This window comes from Narcine bancroftii, chromosome 3 (assembly GCF_036971445.1).
Source record: "Narcine bancroftii isolate sNarBan1 chromosome 3, sNarBan1.hap1, whole genome shotgun sequence".
Classification (NCBI taxonomy): Eukaryota; Metazoa; Chordata; class Chondrichthyes; order Torpediniformes; family Narcinidae; genus Narcine; species Narcine bancroftii.
This window is the reverse complement of record NC_091471.1, coordinates 92,967,574-92,992,822: the sequence shown is the minus strand read 5'-3', so window position 1 is coordinate 92,992,822 and position 25,249 is coordinate 92,967,574. Positions and strand designations below refer to the sequence as shown.

Below are 25,249 nucleotides of genomic sequence, written 5' to 3'. Positions count from 1 at the left end.
CTTTATTAGGGCTGGAAAGGCTGCTTTTATACTGTTCAGGTTCCCGCCATTTTTGCTAATTGACTGAGTCATCAATATGAATAACAATAGCAGGCGGGAACATCCATGCATATGAGTGCCCTTCTTCCCCCACCTGTTTCTGCTGAGTTAGTTGGGCAGCTTGACCAACTCCATTTTAGGGTTGTTGGTCCGATGCTGCCTCAGCTTCTACCTCCGCCATTTCGTTATCCCACCAGTCGCTTTAGCGATCTCCGTCCGCGTCTGCTGCCATGCGATGTGCCGACCCGATCTCCGCAATTGTGGGCCGTCACATGTTTCATTGTGACACAGCACTGCAGCCTAAGGGCTTCACCTACCACCATGTGGACTGGATACCAGGGTCAACATTTCTGAGCACCTATCCTGGTACCATCATGACGAACTTATGAAGAAGCCTTGCCTCCAGCTATATTTTGTTAGGAGTTTGAGGAGATTTGATATGTCACCAAAGACTTGCAAATTTCTACAGGTGCATCAAAGAGAGTATTCTGACTGGTTGCGTCACTGTCTGGTATAGAGGTGCCAATGCACAACAGGAAAAGACTATAGAGGGCTGTAAACCTGGCCAGCACCATCATGGGCATTAGTCTTCATTCCATTAAGGATATCTACAAGAGTAAGTGTCTCAAGAAAGCAGCTTGTATCATCTCACATCCCAGCCCGTGACATTTTCCTCTGTTCCTAGATGCCACAAAACCAGGATTCCCATTGTCCTCACTGACCAACCCACCAGCCTCTGCACCTAACACATTATCTATCCTCCATAATTTCTGTCACTTAAAATGTGATCCCACCAGCAGACACATCTTCCTCTTTTCTCCTTTCTTTGGCTTCCATAGGGATTGCTCCATTACTCCCTTGTTTATCCCTCCCATCCCATTAATGACCCTTTGGCACTTTCCCTTGTGACTGCAGAAAGTGCCACACTTGTGCCAACACCTCCTCCCTCTCCACCATCTGGGCTCCCAAATAGTCCTTTCAAGTGAAGCAACACCTCACTTCTGCATCTGGTGCTCCTGTTGTGGCTTCTCTACATTGGAAAGACAGGACTCAGACTGGGAGATTGCTTTGTTGAGCACCATTGATCTGTCTGTATAGTGACAGCGATCTCCCAGTGGCCAACCATTTCAATTCTTTGCCCCACTTCTGCTCTGACGTGTCTGTTCATGGCCTCCTGTAACCTCAAACTCAGGACACCCATGAATATGGGGAGCAATACCAAAATTTCCATCTGGGCACTCTCCAATGATGGCATTAACTTTGACTTCTCCAGCTTACTCTCCTTTGCCATCTCTGCCCCATCCTCTTCTTTCTTCTTTCCTCCAGTTCTCCACCCCCTTGTTTGGTGGTGTGCCCTCCCTCTCTTGTTCACCTGCCTGTTGGAACTGTACTCCTCCCCCACCACCATTTTGTTCGGATGCCTGTCTACATTTTGCTCAAACCTTGATGAAGGGCTCAAGCCTGAAACATTGGTTATGTATCTTTATATTTGCTACATAAAGTGTGGTGTTTGACCAGCAATGGTTACTCAGTTCACATATCTGTCCTCCTAACCCCAGCATACAGACCACTGGCAAAGCAAACTAGGTCAGTTCGCAGGGAGATCAGGATGTGGCTGGTGGAGGGGTGGGCGTGGATGGGAGGTGAGGGGGCACAGCAACACTGCAAGACTGCTTTGAGACTACCAACTGGAGCTGTTTCAGGGAGGCGGCCACCTACAACGGCCATGTAAACATAGTGGAGTACATGAGCTCAGTGCTTCACAATGCTTCACAAACAGGGCTAACGAGAAACCATGGATGGATGCAGAGGTCCGGGCCCCTCTCAGAGGTCATGATGCTACCTTCGGGACAAGGTTGTAGGATGGCAATAAGATCAGTCAGGTCCAAACTCTCCCATGCAATCAAAAGGCAAAGCAATGAGTACACACAGAAGATCCACAAACAGCTATGTAACACTGGTGACAAGAGGCACATGTGGCAAGGGATCAAAACGATAATAGATCACAGGTCAACCTTCCGAATTAAGGAGAATAATGCCTCCCTTCCAGACAGACTGAGCACCTTCTATGCACTGTTTATGGGATGAACAGGATGACATCAAAGAAAGCTCCGTGTCCCCCAGATGAATGGGCTGCAAAGCCACAGCCGAGGTGAAGAGAACCCTATCCAAGGTAAACCCACACAAGGTGGGGCAACCAGACAACATAGCTGGTCAGTTACTGAAGGACTGTGCAGACCAATTGACAGAGGTCTTCACAGACATCTTCAACACCTCACTGCAGCAGGGTTCAAGATAGCCACCATCATCCACGTACCCAAGAGGGCAATGATAACAGGCCTCAATGACTAACGATCTGTGGCACTGACTTCCACCATTATGAAATGGTTTGAGCATTTGGTGATGGAACACATCAAACACACTTCCCAGAGACAATAGATCCATTTCACTTCACCTATGGGAAAAATTATTCCACAGACGATGCTATAGCCTGGATGCTTCCCTCCATCCTGGCCTACCTGGAGAATAACATTGAACACTTCCCTTCCACCATGCACACAACATCTTTCAACTGCTTCCATCAGGGAAGAGATATAGGAGTATCAGAGCTAACACCACTAGGCTGAGAAACAATTTCTTCTCATGGACAGTAAGAATGCTGAACAACCAAAGGAATTGTTTCTACTAACCGTCCAAGACTCATATTGGTACAAAACAATATTTATTTATTCATTGTTATGGATAAAATACTTTTTTTTAAATTTTTTATTTTTCACACCATAAATCACATTAACCATGGTACACACTTTTTACTTTTCACACATATACAGTGCCATTTTCTCCCCCCCTCCCTCCTCCCATCCCACCCTCCCTACCTCCCCCCTCCCGTCCATTTAAGGTATACATTCTAGGATACATTAAACCAGTCAGACAATAAAAATACACCAGAAATTCTACTGAGTCCATTCTTTTCATTTCCTTTTCCTTCCGTTAACTTAGGTAATGACTGTCCCCGGTAGGTTTTCGCTATTGTATTTAATGTAAGGCTCCCAAATTTGTTCGAATATTTCAATATTATTTCTTAAACTATATGTTATTTTTTCCAATGGAATACATTTATTCATTTCTATATACCATTGTTGTACTTTCAAATTATCTTCCAATTTCCAGGTTGACATAATACATTTTTTTGCTACGGCTAGAGCTATCTTAACAAATCTTTTTTGTGCATCCTCCAAATCAATTCCAAATTCTTTGTTTTTTATGTTACTTAGGAGGAAGATCTCTGGATTCTTTGGTATATTGTTTTCTGTTATTTTATTTAATATCTGATTTAGATCTTCCCAAAATTTTTCTACTTTCTCACATGTCCAGATTGCATGAATTGTTGTTCCCATTTCTTTTTTTACATCGAAAACATCTATCAGATACTGTTGGGTCCCATTTATTTAACTTTTGAGGTGTAATGTACAGCCTGTGTATCCAGTTATATTGTATCATACGTAACCTCGTATTTATTGTATTTCTCATCGTTCCGGAACATAACTTCTCCCATGTTTCCTTTTTTATCTTTATATTTAAATCTTGTTCCCATTTTTGTTTAGTTTTACCATTTGTTTCCTCATTCTCCTTTTCTTGCAGTTTAATATACATATTTGTTATAAATCTTTTGATTAACATTGTATCTGTAATCACATATTCAAAGTTACTTCCCTCTGGCAAACTCAAGCTGCTACAGGAGGTTCTGAGTCTTAACAAAATGGTACAGCCTCATGACACCGGGGTGGCACAGATTGTCATGTAGGGCCTGGAGACGGTCGAGATGTGTGGTGGTGCACGTCCCTTGGGATAAGGCCTCGTTGAGTTTGCCCGGCCGATACAAGATATCATAATTATAGGTGGATAACTCAATCCTCCACCTAAGAATCTTGTCATTTTTGATTTTACCCTGCTGTTTTGTATTGAACATGAAGGCCACTGCCCTCTGGTGAGTCAGCAGGGTAAACCTTTTACTGGCCAGGTAATGCCACCAGTGGTGCACTGCCTCAATGATCGCTTGTGCTTCCTTCTCGACTGAGGAGTTCGTACTTTTGAACCATGCAGGGTGTGGTAGAAAAACGCTACCAGCCTGCCTGCCTGGTTAAGTGCGGCGGCCAGTGCAAAGTCGGAGGCATCGTTCTCCACCTAGAAGGGGATGGATTCATTCACGACATGCATTGTGGCCTTTGCAATGTCTCCTTGGATCTGGTGAAAAGTAGCCTGGGTTTCCGCCGATAATGGGAAGGTTGTAGACTTAATCAGGGGATGGGCTTTATCGACGTAATTGGGCACCCATTGTGCGTAGTTAAAAAACAGCCCCAGGCACCTTTTTAGTGCCTTCAGGGTGTTTGGGACTGATAGCTCCATAAGGGGTCGCATGCGGTCAGGGTCCGGGGCAATGACACCATGCGCCATGACGCATCTAAGAAGGGCCAGGCGGTCTGTATTAAACACGTACTTGTCCTTATTGTACATCAAGTTGAGGGACTTGGCTGTACGTAAGAACTTGGTGAGGTTAACGTTGTGGCCCTGCTGGTCATGGCTGCAGATGGTGACATTGTTGAGATATGGGAACGTTGCCATCAGTTTGTGCTCCTCCACCATCAGGTCCATCTGAAAAGCAGAGACACCATTAGTCACATCGAAAGGCACCTGCAGGAAGTGGAAAAGTTTGCCGTCGGCCTCGAATCCCATTTAGGCTTGATCACTCAGGTGGAGGGGGAGCTGGTGGTAAGCCAACTTAAGGTCAATGGTCGAAAAAACTCTATATTGAGTGACCTCATTGACCAAGTTGGCTATCCGGGGTAGCGGGTATGCGTCCAACTTGGTGAAGCAGTTGATGGTCTGACTATAGTCAATCACCATCCGGGGCTTGCCTGCCCCTCTGACCACAAGGACCTGTGCCCTTCAGGGGCTGGAGCTAGGGGCACTGATCCCCTCTGCCAGAAGTCGCTGAACCTCAGCAGCCCAGATGAACTGCATATCCTCTGTGCTGTAGCGCCTACTCTTGGTGGTGATCGGCTTACAGTCCGGGATGAGGTTTGCGAATAATAACGGAGGGACCACCTGTAAGGTAGTGAGATTACAGGATGGTGCCGGAGACTTGGTGCTTGGTTGGGGGGGGGGGGGTCCGAGAGCTGAGGGTTGTGAACAGTCAGCGGCAGTTGGGGGTCCCCGAACGCCATCGGCACACTCCTGAACTGATGCTGGAAGTCGAGGCCCAGGAGGATCAGCGCGCAGAGCTGGGGCAGGGCATGATCAACAACACAAAATAATTTTAACATTCCCGATCAACAACACAAAATAATTTTAACATTCCCCCCCCCCCCACCGTTAGAGATGCTACACAGTACCCCCAGATACAAGTTTGTTGGTCCTTCACAGTCATTGATACCGATCTGGTCATCGGCCTGACGGGAAGGGAGAGTCCGTGGACCACGTCGGGATGGACAAAACTTGATGTTAGTATTTCTTTCAAGCAGTCCACTGCATGACTAGTCTCGTCATTCCAATACCATTTCTGGTCTTTTTTAAAAATGTTAGTTTAGTGGGCTGCACACCGTTGACATATTTGGGTTAACCAAGCCCAGCAATTATTGCAATTTGGCTCAGTTTGTTGAGAAAAGTCCTCTGCAGACTGCTTCGGTGCCAGCAGTGTCCATTCGTATTCCTTCGCTGTTAATTGTAAAGCCCAGATATGTGGTGGAAGGTACCATAAATACATATTTGTCTTGGCGCAACAGGACGTTTGGGTCTTGCCAACAGTTTAGGACCTTTTCTGGATTGGATAGGTGCTCCGAGTTGTCTAGACTGGTAATTATAATATCATCAAGGTAGCAGCCTACATTAAGTCCATATAATAATTTGTCCATGACTGCTTAATATGTGGCATTCTAGTATAGGTAAATAACCCCAAATGAGCATTGATTGTCATGTATTTCTTTGAGTCATCATCCAATTCTATTTGTTGGTATGCTTGAAGTAAGTCTAACTTGGTGAATTTCTTTCCTCCATTCAGGGCTTAGAATAATTTTTCAGCTTTGGGTATAGGGTGTTCTGGTATGTACAAAGCCTGGCCAAATGGTGATTTTGTAATATCTACAAATTTGAATTTCTCTATTGTTTTTTTTTCACTGGGAGCTGCCCAATCGCTGTATTGGATTTTTTCCAATACTCCCTTGTCTTCCAATCTGCTAAGTTTCACTTCAGTCTTTCCTTTTATGGCAGAAGGTACCATTCTGGGTTTAAAAAACTTGGGCTCAACACCTGGTTTTAAGTGTAATTTCGCTTGGCCTCCATGGCTTTTTCCCAGGCCTTTTTCGAAAGCCCCTAGTACTTCTTGAGAACTTGTTTCAGTTTTGACTTTGTCTTTATCTTCTAGGCACAAGTTCATTATGAATCCAATCTCCATCCAATCTAGTTGAATGCAGGATAGTCAGTTTCTTCTGAACAACATTGACCCTTTGGTGTTAATGATGTAGAGGAGTAGATATCTCAGCATTTTTTCCTTATATTTCACGTTTGCGATGCATTTTCCAAACACCTTGACTTTCTCCCCTGTGACTGTTTTTAACATCATGTTGGCCTGTTTAATGGTGAGGTGAGGCAGGAGTCGTTGTTTTAGATTTAATGACATCAGCGAAACTGCTGCTCCTGTGTCCAGCTCCATTCAAATAGGTTCATTGTTGATTTTCACCTTGAAGTAGAATTCTGATTTTCTATCATTAAATCCGTGAATATACATGATTTCCCATCTTATCTTCTTCTGAGACATTTGTTTCAGTGCTGGGGCTTTCGTCCTCTTCCACTGTTCTTACTTTGGTGGGATGTTTTTTCATATCTCTGTCCCTTCTTTTTATCCTTTTTACCTTTGTTTCTCAGCACTTGGCTTTGATGTTCCTTTTTTGTCACATAGCTAGCACTTAGACTGTCTGAAATAATAGTTTTCTGGCTTATGGTTGCCTTTTCCACAGTGGAAGCAGTTTTGGTGGAAAAATTTGCCCACCACTGGAGGATTGCCTTGGCAGATGTCCACGTTGTTATCAGCTGTCTCTGAACACAAAGCTGTCTCGTATGCAGAAGTAAGAGTTATGTCTTTTTGACAGTAATTTTTATCTGGCACTGCAGCCGGCTAAGCTCATCATTACTCGGTCTATTAAAACATCATTTAAGAATTGTCCAAATTCACAGTGGCATGACAGTTTATGTAATTCTTCCAACATTTGCTTACAGATTTGCCTATCCTCTGTTTTCTGTAATTAAAACAAAACTTTGCCTTTCTGCTACAGCAGGTGGTTTGGGACTTTGATGTTCCCGTATTATAGTACACAACTCTGCATAAGTTTTAGATCAGTGGTTCTCAACTTTTTTCTTTCCACTCACATACCACTTTAAGTAATCCCTATGCCATCTGTGGAAGAAATTTGTCAAATGGAAGGATACTGTAGATAGCAGAGTAACTCTTAAGGGGTTTATGGCATGTTATAAAACTTGTTTGTGAGAATGGAATGAGACAGGATCTCTGGTCCCGGGTGCTGATTGCAAAGGAATAGCTCCAGATAACATTCTTTATCTTCTGAGACACTCTGATTGCATTATGTCTGAGACACTCTGATTGCATTATATTCTTGTGATTTCCTCCCCCTTTCCTCTAGTAACTCATTCTGCTGACTTCTCAAGCTGACTTGTTTATTCCACTGTATAAAAATGGGCTGTTTTAGAGTCACAGCTCAGGCTGGGTGCTGGGCTTGCTGTCCAAGATATCGTGCTAATAAAACTCATCCAAAGCATTACCCTGGTGTTAGTTGTGAAATTCTTTCTCCGCAACACCATCAGCGCTCAGTGATTAGTAAGGAATTGCTTAAGGTGATATGTGAATGGGAAGGGAAGGTTGAGAATTACTGATCTAGACCCAATTGTTACTGAAATATTTTGTGTGGGAAAAATTGTCATTGGCCCATTTCCTTCAGAGTTATGAAACCATGCACATAACAAGTCAATTAGGTAAGATTAAAACAGTGGTTTTCAAACTTTTTCTTTCCACCCACATACCACCTTAAGCAATCCCTTACTAATCAAAGAGCACCTATGGCATAGGGAATACTTAAAGTGGTATGTAAGTGGAAAGAAAAAGGTTGAGAACCACTGTTTTAGATCTAGGTGTATCCAGAGCTATGAGATTTTTTTTAACAATTGAAAAGTCTTACTGCCCATTCGGCTTAAAAATAGTGATTTATTTCAGTTAATAAGCACAGCTTCAATAATATTACAGGTACACGATCCTTTATCCGGACATCTAAAATCTGGAAAGCTCCAAAATCCGGTAAGTGGGGAGAGAGGCGGCCGGGGAGCTGGCGCTCGGGAGAGGTGGCCAGGCTACTGGAAGGAGGTGGGGGTGGATAAGGCAGCACAATTCAGGTGGACTTTCCGAAATCTGGAAAAATCCAAAATTCAGAACACACTGTCCCCCAAGGGTTCCAGATAAAGGATTGTGTACCTGTATTGGCTACACAGTGATGATCAAATAATTCCATAGCCATACCAGTTTTCTTTTGAATCCACAAACTTCCCAAAATGTGCCTCTGCCATTTTGAATCTTTTCTTTGTGTTTGAGCAGGTTGGGCCCACTGTAGTGAAAATACTGCATTTCCCGTTTAAATCTTCAGTTCAATGTTTGGAGCATAGAAGGCGTTTGTTTCCATCTTATTTGATATTCAGAAATCACCACATCAGATGTAATGCCACATTCATTGTTTAATACAGAATTAAAATGGTTCCCCTATATATATATATATATATATATATATATAAAGTGATGACATCATATGCATGCGTATATACATAACAACAGGGTGTTGGAAATTGGTCGCAGATCAGACAACATGTCAGAGAAAATCAGTCAGCATTGCAGATGGATGACCATTCATTGCAGATTGATGACCATTCATTGCAGATTGATGACCATTCATTGGAATCAATTACACCTCCAGCAATTTTAAAGGCAAATTTGTTTGTTTTTTTTTCTCTCTTCTGCCTCTAAAAGTGTGTCAATTGTTACCTTAGCCTTGCTCTGTATCCTAGGACAGACATTCCCTTAATTCTCTCCACCCTTCCTCTCTTTGGAAATCAAAACAAGTGGTTCAGATGAAGGTTCTTTGGCCTGAGATGTTAATTCTGTCTCTTTCTATGAAAGTTATCTTCCTGGTGCAAGCTTCCAGCATTTTTTAATCATTGCTGTATGCATTTCCTGTGTGCTTCTGTGAGTGAATAATGATAATATTGTTATAAACACTGTACAATGTACATATGCCCCAATATTTTTATTGCAACTGAACAGGTGCTTTGTAAGAAAAACAACTATAAAGTCAAGTAAAAGAAAACTATAATAGTATTCTTAATTAAATTAAAATGAGACTATAAATACAAAAGAGAACGTGACACAGAAATAGTGCAGACAGTCCTCTTGTCATGTTGGAGAAGGCCCTGATTAGTGTAACAAGGGGAGGTTCAGGGCCTGACAGCTGTTGGAAAGAAACTGTTTTTGAATCTGGAGGTAAATGCTTTTACACTGAAGGTAGCGGTGAGAAGAGCGATGGGTCTTTAATGTTGTTGGCTGCCTTCTTGAGCATGGAGATCAGAGCCTACAGCCCCCCTCCCCCATGCCTGCTCCGTAATTCAGTAAGATCATCGTTGCACTCTATTTTATTATTTTTCTGCAGCTTTGCAACCAAAATATTGAACATATTCACTAACTGATTCTCCACAGCCTCTTGGGCAGAGATTCAGCACCATCAGGAAGTATCCTCTCTGTCCTGGAAGACTGATTCCTTTTTTGAGACAGTGGCTATAAATATCAATAGACAATAGGTGCTGGAGTAGGCCAATTGGCCCGTTGAGCCAGCACCACCATTTTTCAGATCATGGCTGATCATTCTCCGTCAGTAACCATTCTCTGCCTTATCCCCATAACTCTCAACTCCTCTGCCAACAAGAGCCTTATCTAACTCCCTTTTGAACATATCCAGCAAATCTGCCCCCACCACCCTCTGTGGCAAAGCATTCCACAGATCCACACTTCTCTGGGTAAAAAAAAATTCTCCTCATCTCCATCCTAAAGGGCCTTCCCTGTATTCTTAAACTATGTCCTCTAGTCCTAATCTCTCCCATCATGTGCTGATTTCACCCTGTCAAGCCCTTTGATAATGCTAAGTACCTCAATCATGTCTCCCCTCATCCTTCTAAACTCTATTGCATATATGCCCAGTCTTTCCAACCTTTCAGTTTGGGAAATATGATTCCTGCATCTACCTCATTAAGGACAGTAAGAATGTTGTACAGTTTAATAGAAGCACTTGGTCATTTTAAACTCAAGACAGTATGGGATCAGGCTGCTTAATTCTAATCTGGAAAATGTTTTGATCATCCTCTTTATCAAGTATCCTTTATTTGCAAGCAGACCTTGATATTCCTTAATGCAGTTTCTCCAGAGCCCAATATAATTTGAAAATGATATCTCTACACCAATAGTCAAATTCTCTCATAGTAGAGGGCAGTATGCTGTTTGTCCCCTTAATTGTCTGTTGTACCTGTATTTGAACAATGTGTACAAGGGAACCCAGATCCAACCAAATATTATTTTTAAAAATCCTAATTTTTTTTCCATCAATATTTATAACTTTACATTTTTCCACAGTATAGTCTATCTGTCACATTTTCGCTCTTTCATGTCACCAGATGTACTCATCTACAACGAGTCGCACTACAGAGATGTAAAATTTTGTGAAATGGTGCGAGAGGAACAACCTGAATCTCAATGTGGACAAGGTGAAGGAGGTGATTGTGGACCAGGAATGACCACCCACCACTACACATCAACAACTCTGTAGTGATGAGAGTGGAGAGAATCAAGTTCCTTGAAGTTCACTTAATTAGTGACCTATCATGGACATTCAACATCTTCTCACTTGTCAGGAAGATGCAGGAATGACTGCATTTCCTGAGAAGTCTGAAGTGGGCAAGGCTACTGGCCACCATTATATCAATCTTCCATAGGAGCTGTCGAGTGTCCTGGCCGGCTGCATCACAGTAAAGTACTGTTACTGCAGAGAAATGGATCAGAGGTCAATCTACAGGATCATAAGAGTGGCAGAGGGGTTCACTGGTCTCCTCCCCACCCCACCTCCCCACCTACATGATCTACTGGGATCATTGTCTGAAGAGGGCACCCAAAAATCAGAGGATCCCTTCTACCCTGCACACAGCATCTTTCAGCTACACCCGTGGGGGATATATAGGAGTATCAGAGCCAATACCACCAGGATGAGGAACAGCTTCTTCCCATGGGCAGTGAGAATGCTGAATGACCCAAGGAACTGCGTGCACTAACCATTTGAAACTCTCACATGGACAAAACAATATTTATTTGAATAAACACTTGTCCTGCATATGTATCGTTTGTATGTCTGGTTGTGTGCCTGCATATTTTGCATCAGGAGCTGGAGAATGCTGTTTTGTCGAGATGTACTTGTACAATCAGATGGCAATAAACTTGACAGTTTACATCACTCCAAGTGTCTTTGCATCATCCTCATAGCATACATTGACACCTGACTGAATTTTCAGCAACTTAGACTAAATTACATACAAGTTATTAATCCAAATGAACTATTTTGTAGACTCTCTCAACCTACAACCTACCCCTGATAAGATGAACTCCGATGTTGCCGAGTAATCTGTGCAGCATCTTGCTGAATGCCTGCTGATTCTTCAAGTAGAGTCTAGTTTACCATTATTGCAGAGTTAATGTTCTGGAATTCCATTGTTGACATTATTGGAGGATTTACAGTGCAAGGATAGAAATGTATTTTAGAATGCTACATGATTTCACATCACTACAGTTATACAACTCTGGGTGCTCCAAAGTATTTTGGTATAACACTACAGGAGCATGAAGGCTTGCAAAACGACACGAAACACATTAGGATTTCTTTCTTTGTAGCCAATTAACAACAAAACTCCTGCCCATTTCTACCCATGTCCTACAATTTGGGCCCAAGCTCAGGTACATTTGTCAATTGTGAAAATTTGAGGGACATTCGTGGGAAGCTAGATCTTTCTCCCAGATTTCTTAAATTCTGCTCACCAAAAAGTATCCGAAGGGAAAGAGTTCAAATATTACAAGAACATGGGACCAACTGGAGAGTTGGTATTGACTAGATGGGCTGAATGGCCTCTTTGCAAGCTGTAATTTTGCATGTATCTCGTCTGCCACACTTGCAACTTTTTTTATCTTCAACATTACTGGTCTGGACTGGCCCAATTATTTGATAAATCTGAGTTTCAGAAGCCAAATTAGATTAGAATTAGTGATACAAAACTGTTCCACACATGTTTCTCATTTGGATACTCATTGTAGCTTTGTCATGTAACCAGGGATGAACGTTGTATTCATCCTTATCGTGGGTAGAAGTTTCAAGCAAAAGCACTAATCTAAAAATCACAAGCAAAACTGACAGGACAAATAATCTGGAGAAATCCTTGTAGGAAGTAACAATAAAAAGTGAAGTTCTTTATTAAAATAGAAGAGATGACTTTAAAAATAATCAAGTTTGTTGGTTTAAACAATTGTGAGAATCAGTAAGGTAGGTTCCATGGCAATACGACAACTGAAAATATTCAATAGAATTTACATTCAAAAATCAACAAAGCTTTTGACTTTTCATTTAGCCTTGATCTACAGCAAATCAACACTAAATCAGGATTGTTATAAAACAGGTTCTTCGCAGCTCAAATTTCTTGATCTTCAGACACAGTAGTTATATCCCATTCTGCAATCGTGGAGATTTCTACCACGGCATACATGGGTCTGGGCAACTACGAAGATATGATTCAAATGTTCCTGCAGACACATCCATCAGGGTCGTATATGTAGTTAACTGTGAAATACAAAAATATAAAGTATGCAATCTCTTGTGACTTGTTGCGTTATATCACTTGATTTGTACAAGAAGTAAAAAGTCTGGAATTTAAAAGAAATCCTAATGTGTTCTCCATACTAACCTGGACTCAGGAATATAACAAAATGTTCTGAACATGAATCAATGAATGAACGTGGCCGGTTATTCATAATTAGTGAAATAACAGGGAGGCCAAATCCAAATAATCCTGGAAACAGATGGTTCTGTGAAGGGTCTTTAACCTGAAACAATAACTCTTTTTCTCCTTCCACAGATGCTGTCTGACCGTCTGAGTGTTCAGAGCATTTTCTGTTTATGCATTTTAACAGCAATTTAATTTTTTATTTTCAGAACACTAACAGTACAGATTTTCAATGGACTGAGCTCGCCCAGCCTCCAAAACCAATGTGGGAAAACAAAATGCTAATTGGGGCTCAATTTTTTTTCCCCAAGCCAATTCTATTGGTTTGAAAATAAGCGTTGCCATCCCATAGCAACATCTCCTATTCTTACTTTTCTCTCCCCTCCCTGTGGCCCCCTTCCTCTGCCCCTCCACTTCTCCCACCTTCTGACCAATACCCTACCGCTTAGCCCCTCCCCAGCTTCTTTCAGTCACTGATATATTTGGTATCTCTCCTCACTTTCCTCACAATAAATTATTCTTGTCTAATCATTTCTACACATGGATGCTGCCCGACCAATTTGCATAAATGTTGGTTTGTTCACAATGTCGTCTATTCCCCACATCTATGTAGGCCAACAGTTATTGTTCAACTGCCACTGCTTGTGTAAGAAGCCTTCTTGAAGCACTGTTTGATGAAGGAAAACTATAGTTAAAACAGTAACTATATTTAAACTTAAAGCATCCAAGTCTGTTGCAGAAAAAATGATACAATTTAACAGTGCTGTAAGGGGATTGGTGGGGAGGAAGGAAGAAGAAAACATGCATAATTTTAAAGGGTTGGATTCTGGCTCACCTTATTGAGAACAGGTTTTGTTGACAAAACATCATAAATAGTTTTGACAGAGATTTTCTGAAAAACAAACAATAAACAATGAGAGATACACCCCCAATAGTTACAGATCGTCAAAGTCATGTATTCCAAATTGTTATTAACCATGTCCATAATGTGAATAAAAGTGTTTATTCCTTCAACAAACTTAAACTCCATCTCTCCCCTCACATGACGTGCTCAGTAACTTACAGCCGTCTTGATTGGTTTATTCTATTCATAAATGAAATAGTGATGTTCAACTATGTTACAATACACTGCTAATAAGTTTGGGGAAAAGGACCTACCTCCTGTGTTGTCTGATTCATGCATTTCATTGCAGGAGTTCTACGATCATCTAGGAACAACGGCTCCTTCCAATTATCATAATTTGTTTCAAGCACGTACCATCTACCATGTTTAAGGTCAAGCCTAGTTTAGACAAATGAAAATGAAATTAAATATTTAGCTTATACTAAATTACTTTTTTGTTATTTTTTTTTAATAAACGTGCACACAAGATTTCTTATTGCCATGTAATAACACAAAATTTGTGAACTTTTGTCTGCCATAAAGGTATACAAAGCTGAGTCTAGCACCCATTAATATAAGAGAAAAAGAAGTGAGAATCCCTTCAGAGACACAATGTCTGTGGATTGTCCTCCTGCAGTGTACATGCAGAGAAGTGGTCAGTGATGTTTTGCATCAGGACCCTCTGGTGAGATAATGTGGGAAGGGGAGAAATCAAGGATGTAAAGAGGTGAAATAAAGAGAGAAGGGCTGGAAAGGGCCAAGAGGTGATAGGATATTAGACAGGAGAAGCAGAGAAAGAGACTGATGGGTTGGGGTCGGGCAGGGGTGTAAGAAAACCCCCCAGCTTAAACAAAAAAGTGAGTCCAGTGTAAGTAAATAGATCAAATCAGTGGAACCAGATTGAGGAAGGCATTACTTAAAATGGGAACACTGGATGTTCATGCTCCTGGGTTTGAGGCTGTCCAGGATGAATATAGTGTGTTGTTCTTCAAGTTTGTGTTTAGTCTTAACCTGACAATGGATTTAAGGCGAAACCGAGTCCAGTGGACTGAGTAGATGGATGCCAGATGAGTTTCATCCCCAGGAATGTGAATCAATACCTTTTGGGAAGAAATAATCCGAAGGGACAATTTAAACAGAGGGCACAATTTTTATTGAAGACTTGAGATCCGCAAGTCTGTGAGCACTGCCTGTTGAAAGTGGCCATGAAGGTTGAGAAAATGGTTGGAAAAATCTTTCTGGATCCTGAGCTGTATATATTGGTCTGGTCTCAAATCCTGGCACCAGTTTTGGAAAAATGTGAAGGTCATGAGATGTGACACGTTGGAAAAGATATTTATGTGTATAGTTCCAAGGATGAGTGAGTTTGCTTGTATGGACAGATCAGAAAAGCCTAGATTGTTTTCCTTGGAAAAGGGCTGCTCTGCATGGATATGAGTGGGATATAAAATCATGATTAAACAGTGCACTTAGAGGGGTTGTCTCACTGCTGAAAGGGTCAAAAAGAATAGCAAAAAGGAAGAGGACTGGCGAGAGAATAGGTGATGTACAGATTTTTTAAAAATGCAGCAGGTGGTTGAGATCTGGATGCCAATACCAGGCATAGAGTACTGGAGAAAGATGCAACTACAATATTCAAAAGGAAACTGCACAAATATTTTAAAAGAGTAAATTTTCAGCATTATAGGGAGGGTGAAGGAGTGGAAGTTGCTGGAATACTCTGGTTTAGTGAGAGTTGTGGAGACTGAATGGAACAAACTCCTTCCACACTGTAAGCTTTATGATTCTGTGAAGTACTTACTCCCAGATATTGAGACTAGCTGTCCTTGAGCGTGTGATCACACAACCTTCGCCCGAGTGGTTGCCACCAAGTATGAAGTATGCTGAAGCTAACATTTCTCTATTAGCTAATTGGTCCTTGGCTTGAGCATAACTGCAACATAAAGGCCATTATTTTTGGTGATAAAAAGCAGTCATTTGTTCAAGTTAAGACCATTTAAAGATTTTACATTTAAATAAAGATGGTGCAACATAAAAAACAAAAACTCACATCTCTCCAAATCCTGTTGATCATCATGGCTTTGCATGAATGATTTGAAAATTAAAAATAGGATGAGAAATTACATTTCCACATCCTTAAGTACAGTACAACTCCGATTATCCAAAATGGGCCTACATTGGATAAGTGTTTTTTTTTTCCACATTGGTCATTTTTAAAAAACAGCCGATTAGCAACAGCAAATCACTTGTTTACAACAACAAGGGAAGGTTTTTTAAGCATTAAAATAATGTTTAATTCTCACCAAAAAAATTGCTGGCTGCTGCCAATCACTGACACCTCTCCACCAAGGCCTCATTCCTGCCGGGAGCCCGACATCCCTGCAGCTATCCTCGATGACGCTGGGACAAAGAAGTCTTCTGACCACTTGCGACTGGGAGACAGTGGCACACAGTTTGAGAGGGAGAGTTTGGAGAGTAAAGCCAATAGGAGTATATAAAGAAGAAATGGAAAGACAGAGAGGGGGGAAGTTACCTGAAATGAGGTCAATCATCATTCTAATTTCAACCTGCAAGGTCAGTTCTGCTCTGAAAAATTTTTGGATAAATGAAGATTTCCGATTTGTTTCAGATACCCTCATTTATCCAAAATTTAATTTTATTTGGATAAATGAGGATCTTGGAGAATTTGATTTCAGATTATCAGAGTTGTACTCTAGTTTACTGACATAGTTCAGAAATAGCTAGATCTAGACATCTTCTTTATGTAGTGCAATTTAACCCAGCAGCATACCTGGTGGCATTCTCCAACACTGATCGAGTGAGGAAACTCATCCACATTCCATTCCTCTTTCCCAATATCCATTCAATGATCCCTGCAAAAGTCAAAATAGGCAAAAACTCCAGAACATATCCCTGTATACATTAAACCTTTAGCAGGGTTTGCTAAATGTGACTAGCTTACATTTATACTTTACATAAAGTAAGGTACAGCTCTTTACTGAACTCAATAGTTGTTGTATTTGGATCACTTAAAACAATATTTATTAATCTCTTAACCCATGTAATCTAGCTAATGTGGAATAAGATAATTTTTCCCTGTTTCACTGAAGTAGCAACATTATATTTACAAACAAGAATCCTTAAAGTTTTACGTAGTAGGTCATGGCACTACTAATTGGTTAAGGATTTAGGAAGTCAGAATAGCTGAGGCACATTAAATGGTAAACGTTATGTGAACTCTGCACTGATTGCGGAGGGAGTGAATGCTTTAGCGGGTAGATGGAATCACAATTCTCATTTGTGCTCTGTAGATTGCTTACTTGACCCACTCACTTTCTTTTAGGACTACAACACATCTTGTAGGTGTATAATGTTAAAAAATCTAAGTGAAATAAAGAAAAAAATAAATGTATGATTAAATTGAGCAGTTTGATTGTTATAGTCCAAGGGTGTAAATTACCAATATATCCACCGTCGATACTGAAACGTTCATTCATTGTGAGTGTAAATGTTCCCTGTGAAGATAAAGATCTGGGTTACCCATTAGAGTAATTCCATGGTACATTATAAACAAATTAATATGGCTCTGTTAATGAGCGAGGACATTCGAGAGAAGAGCTACTACAACAATCAGCAGTTATTTGAATAGTAAAGGGAATTTGACAACTTCTGGTGCAGACACAGGGTCATGGAAAACTTACCAAACAGGAGCTAGCCATTCAGCTAATGTCCATTTCCATGGAAAGAACTACCTCGATTGACAGGCCCTGACTAACTCCCTCCTTCCATAACTAGGTCCACAGCTCTGCACCCACAGATCTTAAGCATCATCTTAATATGATGATTTCAGAGAGTGAGCTTTACATCCCTCCCCCAATCAGTGGAAAAAAACCCAACTCCCATTTGGACATTACGATTTGTACATTACATTAAATCTATGCCCCTTGGTTTTTTTGACCCAAGGAAACAGTTTCTTTCTATTTATTCCATATAGATCCCTGAATTTTACACACCTCAGTTAAGGCTTCCCTGAATCTCGCCTGTTCCACAGAAAACAATCCAGATACCCAATCTTTGTTCATTGCTATACTCTTATAGTCACGGATGGAGCATGTAGATAATAGCGAGCACCTTTTGTTATGGTGGGAGCACTTAGAGCCCAGGTTTGAGCAGTTCAAGGAATAGATCACACCCTACTCCACCCCACATAACACAGCCAACTGAGCTATCAAGCTCCACCTTTCTCCACCTCTGGCAGAATCGCTGTGCAACATCCCACGGAAAGGTACAACACGAGCAGATAAAATACAGCAAAAGGGTTCAAGAATCAAAGCAGTAACTTGGATGGCCAAGTGTGAAATTTGCTAATTGTGCAAGTCTGACAACCAGCTTGGTGAGGTGGACTTTTGGTTTGTAATGAGACATTCCAGTTCAACTTTACAGTATTCTGTTTAGGGAGAATACTGCCAAGCATTCCAAGACAGCTGACTGCTACTGAAGAAATGAATGCAAGTACTCTTGGGTATCACGATCGTGGACCTCAAGCATCATTGCTCCTCCACCTCAAACTAAGGGGAAGACAATGTGACTGGTCATTGCATTACACACTAGTGGATTTCCAGCAGTGAATGTGTCATACTTAGAACCGGTCAACTGTTACTTTGGGCTGGGAGAGGAGGAATGTATCAATCCTCTTTCGTGAAAGCTTGTAGCAGATTTTTATTTCTGTTCCCAGATCGGCTCCTCGTGTAAGTGTACTTTTCTCTGATCAACTTTCCAATACTGCTTGGCCAGGACATGACGACTACCAGATGTTGGTAAGTTTTACAGCATGAAGTGTGATACTAATGGTATATGCCACCAGCATGTAATCCCTCTCTCAAGAGAGCTGCTCTAAAGGTCAGTCACAGGGCCCCAAGAAGGGGCTGGAGACCTTGATCACCACACAATGAATCCTCGCAGGAAACAGAATCCCAGAATTGATATCGGACAAGAACATTTCTTAAAGTGTTCTCACATCAAACAAAATTACATTTATATGGTCCTTCATTCCCTAAAACATGTTATACACAGCGAAAAGGTTTTGGTAATCAGACATGAAAATGGCCTTGAATCCAATGACCAGATGGCACCATTGAATGTTGGAAGTCTGGGAGAGTGGTTATCAAAGCTTCTCCTGCTCCCACCTGTGCTTCTGTGTTAACTGTAATACACTGGACATATCACTTAATGTACAGTAATACATAGTAAGCTCATACATGTAATAGTGACCAGATAAGTGTGTCTCATACCAGTAACAAGTGATAAATATTCTTAAATATAAATGTAGAAATGCAGCACTGCAACAGACCCTACCTGCCCATGAGGCCCAAAAACACCAATTAAACTGCAAACCCTGTACATTTTTGGAGGGTGGGAGGAAATCAGAGGAACGGGAGGAAACCCGCAGTCATGGGGAGAAGGTACAAACTCCCTACAGACAATGCAGGATTCGAATCCGGGTTGCAGTTGTTGTGACAGTATTGAGCTAACCGCTAAGTTAACCATGCTGCCCTTGGCTGGGATAACATCCAGCTCTTCTTTAAAAAGTTCCATGGGATCTTTTTAACCTACCCCATGGAATAGATTGGTTTAAACTTCTCATTTGAGTAGCAGTCCTTTAGTAGTGCAGTGGATGATTGGTTAAGACGTTTTTATGTTTGTTGGTGTTGCGATCGGAAACCATAATCTTTCTAATTCAGAGTCACGTGTGTTTTATCTGAGCCACCGCAGACACTAAACCCACACAGACTTGCACACTTGCTTATTGTTCTCATCTTTACCTCTCTCTCAAAGCATGCAATTTTCTGGTTTTGGTAGGCTTCCTCAGGGAAACAAAGGTTATTCCTTGATAGTTTTGAACACCATTTGCAAAAAAAGTGTCATATCATCAAACAATATTCAGTAGACGCCTCTGAAACAACGCAGCTCAGTAATGATTAAAATGGTCTGAATTCAGCAATATATTACCGGTTTCATGCCAGTCAACATTCCTACATATCCAGCAAAGTTAGTGGACTTAAATACAGTTTTGTTATTTCTCTGAAAATCTAGATTAACTGTTAGAGGTTTAAGATATTCTGGAATTCTCCAACTATGGTTTTTCATATCCCATCTGGAAAAGAAAGAAAAAGCTTGGATTAATACTTGAAATTAAGGACATCCTTTCATTTTTTCTAAGATACTGCACGATCTAATTAAATAAGATTAGTATAGATAATCTTCCCCCAGGGGGATCTGCAATCAATTTTAAACCTCTGAAGCAAAGGAGAGGTAACTTGAAATAGGCTTGGGTTGAATTCAGGTTAAATTTTAGACATACAGCATGGTAACAGGCCATTTCGGCCCTTGAGTCCGTGGTGTCCAATTTACACCCAATTAATCTACACCCCAGTAGATTTCGAATGGTGGGAGGAAACCAGAGCCCCAGGGGAAAATCCAAGCAGACCCAGGAAGAACGTACAAACTCCTTACAGAAAGTGTGGGTTTCAAACCCCAGTCCCATTCACTGACGCTATCAAGGCATTGTGCTAACCGCTAGGCTAACTGTGCCGCCCAAAGCTATTAGGAAGTTCAACACAAAGCAAATGTGATCCCATTTGCTCCAAAGAAATACCTTAAACACAATGCATAAGCCAGACAATTATCTCAAGGAGGAAGTATCATCAAAATCATTACTGTGGATTTTCAGTGCTTGATACAAGATAATTGTGAAATTCACATTCACTAGTATTTCTTAACTTTGGTTTCCCTTTTTACAACTGCAATTACAAATCCTAATAAACACCAAGTCTAGTAACTTGCAACAGTGCTTGGAAGTTGTCAGACCCAAAACTTAAAATCCACCCATCACCTAAAAATTTACAAGTTCTTACCCAAGGAATAATCCAAAATCCAGATTTCTAGCATGGTACAATTTCCCTGTAAGTAAAATGGATAGTTCTTTTAATTGATCTTGATCTGGTAGAAGTTTTGGAATCCACAATGTTGTGCATTCAAACATACCCTCCACAGTAACAAAGGATTATCTTGGAAAACTTAACTGTAAATGACAAAGAATTAAAGATTTTGAAATTTCAGATCCTGACAAAAATGAAAAAGGCTCACAAAAATATAACACTTCAAACATTACATGCACTTTGCTTTAAAGACATGTACGAATATTGTTATCCAAAGCAGTAAAATCCCTGGTATTTGGCACCTATGGGGATTGGTAGATACTAGATAAGAGTATTTTCCGGTTGCTCGAGACTTACTCTTACAATGTCTAACTAATATCCCTGCATTTAAGAATAAACAGTTTAAAATACAAAAATACTATACTGTATTTACACTGAACAAACCTCACTTGAATTTATAAACCTTAAAGCATTTTTACTTTATTTTCAGTCACATTCAATGAAAACATTTAACTATCACTGTATCTTCAGGTTCCTCCCCTTCCACAGAGCAGCCCAAAAGATAAACAATACATTCTAGATAATTAACCCCCTTCCCTAAGTTTACAAATAAAACCTCTGACTGGGTCAACTCTTACTAAGCAGGGATAAGGAGACACTTTATAAGAGAGTCACCCCAGCGGTGAGCAGCATTAACCAACTCTTCATCCTGGGTGATGCCACTTTATTCAAACAGCTACTATGAGCAAAACACCACCAAGGCACGCTGCACTGGGTGAATACTTGCTCCTATCTTCAAAGGTTTTTGTGTTACATCAGAGAATATTTACTTTTACAATTTTAAACATGTATTTTTTACTTGATATTTTATTCTTATTTAGGTGCGGGGGGGGGGGGTGGCCAAAGGACGGATGGCCGATGGACAGCCACGGACCGTTGAGCTGGGTTGGGGGGGACGAAGGCGGACCATCGATCTGGATTTGGGGGGTGAAGGTGGACTGTTGTGCTGGGTTTGGGGGGTGAAGGCGGACTGTCGAGCTGGGTTTGGTGGGGGGGGGGGGGTTAGGCGGACCATTGAGCTGGGTTGGGGGGGATGGTGGACCGTCAAGCTGGGTTGGGGGGGTGGGGAGGCGGACCGTTGAGCTGGGTTGGGGGGGAAGGCGGACCGTTGAGCTGGGTTGGGGGGGTCGAAGGCGGACCATCGAGCTGGATTTGGGGGGTGAAGGTGGACTGTCGAGCAGGGTTTGGGGGGTGAAGGCGGACTGTCGAGCTGGGTTTGGTGGGGGGGAGGTTAGGCGGACCGTTGAGCTGGGTTGGGGGGATGGTGGAGCGTCAAGCTGGGTTGGGGGGGTGGGGAGGCGGACCGTTGAGCTGGGTTGGGGGGAAGGCGGACCGTTGAGCTGGGTTAAGGGAGGGAAGGCGGATTGATGAGCTGGGTTGGGGGGGGGAGGCGGACTGTCGAGCTGGGTTGGTGGGGGCGAAGGTGGACTGTCGAGCTGGGTTGGTGGGGGGGAAGAGGCAGACCGTATTAAACTCTGATTTCAAACCACATGCTGCCTTGCAGGTTTAACCTCTACAGGCAAAGGCTAGGAGAAGGTAACTCAGACTTCAAATCCCTGGGCTCAGCTTGCCCAGCCATCAGTACCTGGAAAGGGCCCCAATTATGGGCAAATAGTACATGTCAGTCTGGCAGCAGGGGTGGCAGCTGTGACAGACCGTGCGAAACAGTTTCTCTAGCGGTCTTCAGCAGCAAATTCGATGGGCGAAGGATCCGTAAGGACAACAGCCATCGAGCACGGTCTTGAAACAGACCACTGTGGGGCAATCCCGCGTCACTCTGGCTGTCGTGCATTGCACTCTACCAGGTCCAGTGGCATGGGTCCCAGAGGAAGGCATTTGTCCTGGGCAAGCACTCGCCTCCAAGTCCTTGCCCCAGCACATGGTGCTTAAAGCTCTATAGAAAACAGAATAGAATTCAGTGACTAGCAACCTGGAAGCCCCTCAATGGGAGGCTGACATTGCCCGGCAGGGTCGTCGTGTCTGGCAGGGACGACCAGGTCATCATTCTTCTACTGCCCCTACAGTTATTTCCATCTGGAACATTCAGTGTCTAGGTGTCAACTCGGATGTATGCACCACCTCCCCACGGATGTCTGGCATCATCGATCTGGAACTCTCTCATCTGGGCATTGACATCCCCGCCCACAGCGAGACTTCGCTCACCGGCAGCGGCTCTATCCACAAGGAACACTTCATGCTGTTCTGGAGCGGCCATCCTGACAGAGTGAGGCCCAAACATGGAGTTGGTTTGGTGGTCCACAACCGTCTGCTCAATTCCATTACATAACCCGTCTGCCTCTCACCACGCTTAATATCAGTGTGGGTTCACCTTAGATGTGGCTATCTCACCGTTTTCTCCACGTATGCCCCAACCCTGGCTGCACAAAAGGGTGAAAAAGACACCTTTTATACTCTTCTGGAACAAACAATCAGAAGAGTGCCACAGGATGACGAAATCACTCTTTTGGGCGAATTTAATGCATGCATCGGCTGTGAAAATGCAGCATGGAAGGGAGTCGTCGGTCACCATGGCACAGGCAAAGTCAACGACAACATCCTGTGACTTATTCAGCTCTGCGCCAACTTCGATCTATGCTTACCTTCCACATTCTTTGCTAGACCCTCCAACTCCAAGGCCACATGGATGCATCCACGATCATGCCATTGGCACCAGCTTGATCACATCATTGTCAGAAGGAGGCAACAGGTACTGTCATACTAACACTATGCCCTCGTACGATGCAGGGGTCCCTCAAAACTACAGCCTTGACTCTACCCCACCGCCTTTAAAGACTCTACTCACTCGGAGCAATTCAGGGAGCTCCTCTGCAGCCACCCTGCACTGTGCACAGTTGATGAACACTCCGGCAACAACTGGACAAGACTGAAAAGCTCTGTTTCTCCTTATGCAAAAACCGCTTTCGAAATCCAGAAACGAAACCAACCTGACTGGTTTTGTGCAAGTGCGGACAAGTTTGTTTCAATACTGTCCGAGAAAAGAGCAGCCTGCCATGCACTACAGCAGGACAAGTCAGCCTCAACACTGGCAGCTTACCAGTCTGCTAAGCAGAAAGTTCAAAAAGCCACCAGGACTGAGATGCAGAATACTGGAGAGATCTCAGCGCGTGCATCGAGAACAGCACGGATTGCAGCAATATCAGAGTGGAATCAAAGAAGCTCTAGGTCCAGTACTTAGGAAAATTGCTCCACTCCACACTCTTGACGGGAGTCTCCTCACAGACCTTGACTCTCAACTCCACCACTGAGTTGAACATTACAGCTCTCTCTACACACCAGTCGATGTGGACCCTGACATCATCAAAAATACCTTGCCGCAGCTACCTGTCCTAGCAGAGCTAGATGCTAAATTTACCATCACCGATGTCAGAAAAGCAGTCCACTGCATGAAAAATAACAAATCACTGGGAATCGATGGTATCCCCTCTGAGATCTTGAAGCTTGGCAGTGAAGCACTAGTCTCTGAGCTCACAATACTACTCAAAACATGCTGGATCCACCACTGCATCCCCAAAGATCTGCGGAATGTGAACATTGTGACCCTTTACAAGAACAAAGGTGACCGCAACAACTCCCGTGGCATCTCATCGCTCAGCCCTGTAGGCAAGATACTCTGTCGTGCAATCCTCCCCTGCCTGCAAACCATCGCCAACAGAATACTGCCTGAAAGCCAATGTGGATTTTGACCATCTCGATCAACTATCAATATGGTCTTCACCTTCTGCCAACTGCAAGAGAGATGCATCGAACAACACAAACCCCTCTATGTGTGCTTCATCGACCTCACCAAGGCTTTTGACTATGGTAGTCTCTCAGGCCTATTCCATGTCTTAAAACGTCTTGGCTGCTCTGACACACTACTGTCCATCATCATCCAGTTTCACAACATGCAGGCCACTGTCCAATTTGACATCTTGATATCAGAAGAGTTCCCAATCCGCTGCAGCGTAAAACAGGGCTGCGTACACGCTTCAGTTCTGTTTGGCATTTTCTTCTCTGCTCTTCTGCACCATGCCTTTCCGGAAGCTTCAGGCATAGCTCAACACACAAGGAGCTCCGTAAAACTTTTTAATCGGTCACGGCTCCAGACCAAGACCAAAATCAGAAGAGTTATGATTCGAGAACTGCTCTATGCAGATGATGCTGCCTTCGTGGCTCACTCCCAGCCAGAGCT

General features: G+C 42.5%; 1 protein-coding gene across 1 annotated transcript in view; it reads right to left on the bottom strand.

Annotated features, from left to right (window-relative positions):
* Nucleotides 1-12,625: 12,625 nt before the first annotated feature.
* The window catches only part of asah1b (N-acylsphingosine amidohydrolase (acid ceramidase) 1b), a 42,217-nt gene continuing 29,593 nt past the window's right edge, over nt 12,626-25,249 (bottom strand). The window contains exons 7-14 of the mRNA XM_069924533.1: nt 20,974-21,019; nt 20,069-20,213; nt 17,520-17,574; nt 16,851-16,932; nt 15,861-15,992; nt 14,335-14,458; nt 14,012-14,068; nt 12,626-13,013 (exon numbers count right to left, since the gene is read on the bottom strand). Of these exons, the coding sequence (XP_069780634.1) occupies nt 12,924-13,013; nt 14,012-14,068; nt 14,335-14,458; nt 15,861-15,992; nt 16,851-16,932; nt 17,520-17,574; nt 20,069-20,213; nt 20,974-21,019 (731 nt within the window). The 3' untranslated portion in view covers nt 12,626-12,923. The remainder of the gene's footprint in view (nt 13,014-14,011; nt 14,069-14,334; nt 14,459-15,860; nt 15,993-16,850; nt 16,933-17,519; nt 17,575-20,068; nt 20,214-20,973; nt 21,020-25,249) is intronic.